We start from the raw sequence: 7,500 nt of genomic DNA on the forward strand, positions 1-7,500 counted from the left end.
GTCATTCATTGTCATTATCATTGTCACTTAATTACTAATAGCACTCTTAACTATGTACTTCATTATCATCATTACCGGTCAATTATCATTATCATATACTTGATTATTATCATCATCACGTAATTGATTATTAATCATCATTATCATCACAGTTATTATCATCGCGTATTTAATCATCATCATCATCACAGTTATCATTACCCCTACGTACTTAACCATCATCATTACCAGTTAGTGATTATCATCCTCATGTATTATACGTTATTATTTTTTGTTGTATTACCATCATGTCATAATTATCATCATCATCATCATCATATTATTATTAATATTACTATCATTATGAATTCACCATACGAACATTATCATTATCATTATGAATATCATCATGGATATTATCATTATCATTATCATTATGAATATCATCATGGATATTATCATTATCATTATGAATATCATCCTGGATATTATCATTATCATTATAAATATCATCATGGATATTATCATTATCATTATGAATATCATCATGGATATTATCATTATCATTATGAATATCATCATGGATATTATCATTATCATTATGAATATCATCATGGATATTATCATTATCATTATGAATATCATCATGGATATTATCATTATCATTATGAATATCATCATGGATATTATCATTATCATTATGAATATCAACATGGATATTATCATTATCATTATGAATATCATCATGGATATTATCATTATCATTATGAATATCATCATGGATATTATCATTATCATTATCATTATGAATCTCATCATGGATATCATCATTATCATTATGAATATCATCATGGATATCATCATTATCATTATCATTATGAATATCATCATGGATATTATCATTATCATTATGAATATCATCATGGATATTATCATTATCATTATGAATATCATCATGGATATTACCATTATCATTATGAATATCATCATGGATATTATCATTATCATTATCATTATGAATATCATCATGGATATTATCATTATCATTATCATTATGAATATCATCATGGATATTATCATTATCATTATGAATATCATCATGGATATTATCATTATCATTATCATTATGAATATCATCATGGATATTATCATTATCATTATGAATATCAACATGGATATTATCATTATCATTATCATTATGAATATCATCATGGATATTATCATTATCATTATGAATATCATCATGGATATTATCATTATCATTATCATTATAAATATCATCATGGATATTATCATTATCATTATGAATATCATCATGGATATTATTATTATCATTATCATTATGAATATCATCATGGATATTATCATTATCATTATGAATATCATCATGGATATTATCATTATCATTATCATTATGAATATCATCATGGATATTATCATTATCATTATGAATATCAACATGGATATTATCATTATCATTATGAATTCACCATACGATCATTATCATTATCATTATGAATATCATCATGGATATTATCATTATCATTATCATTATGAATATCATCATGGATATTATCATTATCATTATGAATTCACCATACGATCATTATCATTATCATTATGAATATCATCATGGATATTATCATTATCATTATCATTATGAATATCATCATGGATATTATCATTATCATTATCATTATGAATATCATCATGGATATTACCATTATCATTATGAATATCATCATGGATATTATCATTATCATTATCATTATGAATATCATCATGGATATTATCATTATCATTATGAATATCATCATGGATATTATCATTATCATTATCATTATGAATATCATCATGGATATTATCATTATCATTATGAATATCAACATGGATATTATCATTATCATTATGAATTCACCATACGATCATTATCATTATCATTATGAATATCATCATGGATATTATCATTATCATTATTATCATATCAGAACTCTTATCACCATGGAACGTACACGACCTCGGCGCCCAGGACCGGGACTTCGCCCTTCGTCACCCTCGCGAACAGGACGACGCCGTCAGATGTCCCAGCGTCGCCGTCAGGTCCCGAGATCTTGAAAGAAGAGAGAGAAGAGAGAGAAAGAGTCTTTAGGGCTTTTTGCTACAAGGTCGTGTTTTCAATGTCACATACCTCGGACGATTGCTAATAATAATGATCATATGTATGTGTATAGATAGATAAATAGAGAAATAGATTAATAGAGATAGATATACAGTATATATATATATATATATATATATATATATATATATATATATATATATATATATATTGTTGCTTTCATCATACTTTAGAATTATTTATTTTTCATTTTATGTTTTTAATCATCTTTTCACTATCCTTTAATTCTTTGATATTCTTTTTAATACCACGTTTCCCGCCGTTGCTTTTGTTTCCCATTTATCCCTCTGCCTCTCCTGCCCTGACTCACCGGGGCGATCCACGAATCCACATGAATCCCGGGTCCTTCGTCAGCCTCGGGCTCCAGAAGCGTTTCCAGCCTCACGAACGAATTTGCGTCGTCGGTTGTGTTGACTTGCCAGACCCATGCCCCAGGCTGGTGGGCATGGGGCAGGGGAGGGAAGGTGAAATTGATGTTATCATTATCATGACTGTGTGTTGTCATTATCGTTATCATCCTTTTTATCGTTATTATTATCATTATCATTACTCTCCCTCTATCTATTTCTCCCTCTCTCTGCCTCTTTCTCCTTCTCTTTTCCTCACTCACTCCCTGCCTCTCTCTCTCTTTCTTTTTCTCTCCCTCCTTCCCTTTCTCCTCCTCCTCCTACTCTCTTTTTTCCCTTCCTCTTTCTCTCTCTCTCTCTCTCAGGTGGAAAGATTACAATAAAAGGATAATTTGGATGGAGAGGCATTACAAAAGGGTAAGCATACAGTGGAAAAGTATTCCAAAAAAGGGTAAGTTAACAGGCGGAAAGGATTAATTATTTTCCCGCCGCCCGTCCTGGCTAAATTACCTTCCTTGTGCTGGCATCATCAACGACCACGGTCCACTGGTTCAAGGACGACCCAGCCCGTGGCCTGGCCCGGTACGCTTCGCCGGGAGGGTGCTGCGGCCTCACCGACGGCGGCTCCATCACGTGGTCCGGGTTGTTAGTGGTTAAGCGGAAGACGAGGGTTCCGGGTGTGCCGTCGAGTTGCACGATCGAGCCTTCAGTCTTGCCCCAAATCGTCTCGTTTTGCAACTGCGTCAAAGGGACGGCGAGGAGGAGAAGAGGAAACTTGAGGCATTGCAGTTAGGAGGGAAGAAATATGGCGGACAGAGGACATTCGTCGGTCAACTTATGCCTTTTGCAGGGAGTTGAAAAATTGGCCGTTTTCTAGTACACAAATACAGGTTTCCTTTGTAACTTCATCACGGGTCTTTCGCATGATTGGAATGTATTGAAAGATCAACACAGGGTCTATGGTATAACATTTAATTCCGGGATTATGAATGGTTAAAACACACACGTATCCCATACATATATATATATATATATATATATATATATATATATATATATATATATATATATATATATATATATATATATATATATATATATGTATATATATATATATATATGTATATATATATATATATATATGTATATATATATATATATGTATATATATATATATATATATATATATATATATATATATATATATATATATATATATATATATGGTAATTTTCTATATTACCTTCGCCTCTCCGATATCGACGATTTTGGTATCGTTGGATTCCTCTCACTCTGTACAATCCAAATATGTAGGTTTTATTGCGCGGAAACTCCCCGTTAGCGGCAAACTTGGCCCCGATAGCAGGGGCGACAATGTCGGAGCGGCGGACGTAATATAGAAAATTCCCCTATTAATATAACCCGCAGTGAAAATAACCATGGTTATTCGCATGACTTTCACTTGCAGGGGGCGCAGCCCCCTGCAAACCCCCCTGAGGGGGGGCTCCCGCCCCCCAACCCCCGCCGAGGACACAAAATATCCCCCACGTATTCACGGCAGGATAGAGCGCACACGAACTAGATGCATCGAAAAAGGCGCAAAACCCGCCGACCCGACGATGGCGGGCCACCGCCGCTCTTCTGTTCATGGTATACCTTGTTCATCCTGATTATACTACAATCATATGTATACAATGTTGACTATGCCAAGGTTAGCATGCTGATTCAGTGGGAATGTTACGAGGTAAATCGCCTCCTGCAATGGAAAGTCATGTGAATAACCATGGTTATTATCACTGTGGGTTATATCATTAGTGTTATTCAACCCCGCATTTTCCCTGGAACCTTTCATGCTTTCCCCTGCTATCGTGGCCAACTTTGTCGCTAACGGGGGGTTTCCGCGCAATAAAAACTATATATTTGCAATGTGGACAGTGAGAGGAATCCAACAATACCAAAATTGTTGATATCGGAGAGGCGAAGGTAATATAGAAAACTACCATATATATATATATATATATATATATATATATATATATATATATATATATATATATATATATATATATATATATATATATATATGTATGTATATATATATATGCACAGTAAAATTATGTATGTGTGCATCCTAGGATGAAATACATGCAAGTTGTTACAGGGAAAGCGGAGAGAGATAAACACTGATAGAAGCAAGTCAAGCTGTACAATGTACAGCTTAAAAAAAAAAAAAAAAAAAAAAAAAAAAAAAAAAAAAAGCTTTTGGTGACGTCTCATTTACGAAACGGATAATTTCGCTAGCAGTCCATACGAGGCCACGGAGGGAAAGACGATGAAGAGCAGGACAACTAAAGAAATGAGGAAGAGGAAAGCTGAGGAAGGGGACGGCTGGGGAGCTGAGCTGAGGTTCAGTTCAGTTAGATTTGCGGTCTAGTTTCGTCCTGGCCTTTTCTCAGGAGTGGCCCGGCCTGTGTCAGCTATTTCTAGTTGACATGTGTTTTCTTTGAACTGTCTGCTTAGCGCGGAGGCTGGATTGCAAGCAAGCGATCCAGTTGCCACGGCGCAAGGAGCTGAGGGAGAGGACAGCCGAGGAGCTGATGAAGAGGCCGGCTAAGGACCTGAGGAACCGAGAGAGGACGCCTGTGGAGCTGATGAAGAGGACTGAGTAGCTGCGGAAGAGGACGACCGAGGAGCTGATGAAGAGGACGACTGAAGCGCTTCTGAAGAGGACAGCTGGGGAGCTGAGAGAGGACGACTGAAAGCGGGGAAAGAGGATGATTAAGGAGCTAAGGGTAACGGGTTCACACGCGGCTGATGACGGCAGAGGAGAGAGAAAAGAAAAAAGATCCCTTACGAAAATAGGAGCTTCGCTGGGAGGCTCACGAGGCTGAGAGACGTAGTTGGCCACATCGAAGACGAGATCCCGCTGTTTATCTTCGTCTAGAGCGTCGTCAAAGGAAATGAATCTGCCTTTCGTTTGCTCCACGAACTCTCTCAAGTCACTCGACTCGTTTCTTCCAAGAAGAAAGATACAAGACAATTTTATTTTGTAGTAAAAAGAAAAGAAAAGAAGAAAAAAAAAAAATATATATATATTTATATATATATATATATATATATATATATATATATATATATATATATATATATATATATCAAAATGATAAAGAAAATAATGTTCAGGGTCACTCTGATTCTATAGTCAAGATTCATTTTCTCTCTCTCTCTCTCTCTCTCTCTCTCTCTCTCTCTCTCTCTCTCTCTCTCTCTCTCTCTCTCTCTCTCTCTCTCTCTCTCTCTCTCAACCTCTCTTTCTCTCTCAACCTCTCTCTCTCTCTCTCCCTCTTTCTCTCCCCCCCCTCTCTCTCTCCCTCTCTCTCTCTTTCCCCCCCCCCCCTCTCTCTCTCTCTCACGCATAGACATACATAAATGTTCTTAAAAAAAAAAAAAAAAAAAAAAAACTACAGACAGACCGACTTACCCTAAGGAGATGGTGTAAATCGGCGTCGTCCAACCGTTTTCTATGTCACGGAGGTCTTTTTTCTCCACCGGGCTGCTGCATATCATAAGGACGAGAGCGTTGCCATGGGTAATATCAGGCAACATCTGATTCCTGTCTCTTTCTCTCTCTTTCTCTCTCTCTCTCTCTCTCTCTCTCTCTCTCTCTCTCTCTCTCTCTCTCTCTCTCTCTCCCTCTCTCTCTCCCCCCCCCTCTCTCTCTCTCTCCCTCTCTCTCTCCCTCCCTCTCCCTCTCTCTCCCTCTCTCTCTCTCCCCCCTCTCTCTCCCTCTCTCCCTCTCTCTCTCACGCATAGACATACAAATGTTCTTTTACAAAAAAAAAAAAAAAAAAAAAAAAAAAAAAACTACAGACAGACCGACTTACCCTAAGGAGATGGTGTAAATCGGCGTCGTCCAACCGTTTTCTATGTCACGGAGGTCTTTTTTCTCCACCGGGCTGCTGCATATCATAAGGACGAGGGCGTTGCCATGGGTAATATCAGGCAACATCTGATTCGGAGAGAGAGAATAGCTTCGTTGTATATGCATCCCATACTTCACAATGTTACACTCAGGTAAATAGTTTTGGTAATTATAATGATAGTGATGAAGTTTATGATACTAGTGGTGATTATGATGATATACGTGGATATCATGCCTTTCAGAAAAAAAACTGAGGGTAAATTCATTTCTTAAAAATCAATTAATTCTTGATTTGAGCAAAGAGCGAGGGAAGGGTATTCAGTTTGTAGTTTGAAAAGAAAAAAAAAAAAAAAAACGATAATGATAATGCTAAAAAAAAAATAGCTAGAGATACAAATCTTGTGAATTTGAAGTACACTGCTGCCAACCTCATTACAAAATTAAGAATCATTCCCATACATGAATGCTCTAGCCAATTCTTAGCTGCGCACCTCCCCCCTTCACTCTCTTCCCTCCTCCCCCCTTCACCCCCCCCCCTCACTCTCTACCCTCCTCCGCCCTTCACCCCCCTCACTCTCTACCCTCCTCCCCCCTTCACCCCCCCCCTCACTCTCTACCCTCCTCCCCCCTTCACCCCCCCCTCACTCTCTACCCTCCTCCCCCCTTCACCCCCCCCTCACTCTCTACCCTCCTCCCCCTTCACCCCCCTCCTCACTCTCTACCCTCCTCCCCCCTTCACACACCCCCCTCACTCTCTACCCTCCTCCCCCCCTTCACCCCCCACCCCCTCACTTTCTACCCTCCTCCCCCCTTCACCCTCCCCTCACTCTCTACCCTCCTCCCCCCTTCACCCCCCACCCCCTCACTCTCTACCCTCCTCCCCCCTTCACCCCCCCCTCACTCTCTACCCTCCTCCCCCCTTCACCCCCCACCCCCTCACTCTCTACCCTCCTCCCCCCTTCACCCCCCCCCCTCACTCTCTACCCTCCTCCCCCCTTCACCCCCCACCCCCTCACTCTCTACCCTCCTCCCCCCTTCACCCCCCCCTCACTCTCTACCCTCCTCCCCCCTTC

At 38.7% G+C, this 7,500-nt stretch overlaps 1 protein-coding gene across 1 annotated transcript in view; it reads right to left on the minus strand.

Annotated features, from left to right (window-relative positions):
- Window positions 1-7,500, minus strand: part of LOC113816382 (calcium-activated chloride channel regulator 1) — a 25,172-nt gene that overhangs the window by 8,688 nt on the left and 8,984 nt on the right. Inside the window, exons 6-10 of the mRNA XM_070145564.1 lie at window positions 6,390-6,514; window positions 5,360-5,519; window positions 3,016-3,243; window positions 2,469-2,594; window positions 1,992-2,089 (exon numbers count right to left, since the gene is read on the minus strand). Coding sequence (XP_070001665.1) covers window positions 1,992-2,089; window positions 2,469-2,594; window positions 3,016-3,243; window positions 5,360-5,519; window positions 6,390-6,514 — 737 coding nt within the window. The remainder of the gene's footprint in view (window positions 1-1,991; window positions 2,090-2,468; window positions 2,595-3,015; window positions 3,244-5,359; window positions 5,520-6,389; window positions 6,515-7,500) is intronic.

The sequence above is a fragment of the Penaeus vannamei genome, chromosome 34, assembly GCF_042767895.1.
Source record: "Penaeus vannamei isolate JL-2024 chromosome 34, ASM4276789v1, whole genome shotgun sequence".
Classification (NCBI taxonomy): Eukaryota; Metazoa; Arthropoda; class Malacostraca; order Decapoda; family Penaeidae; genus Penaeus; species Penaeus vannamei.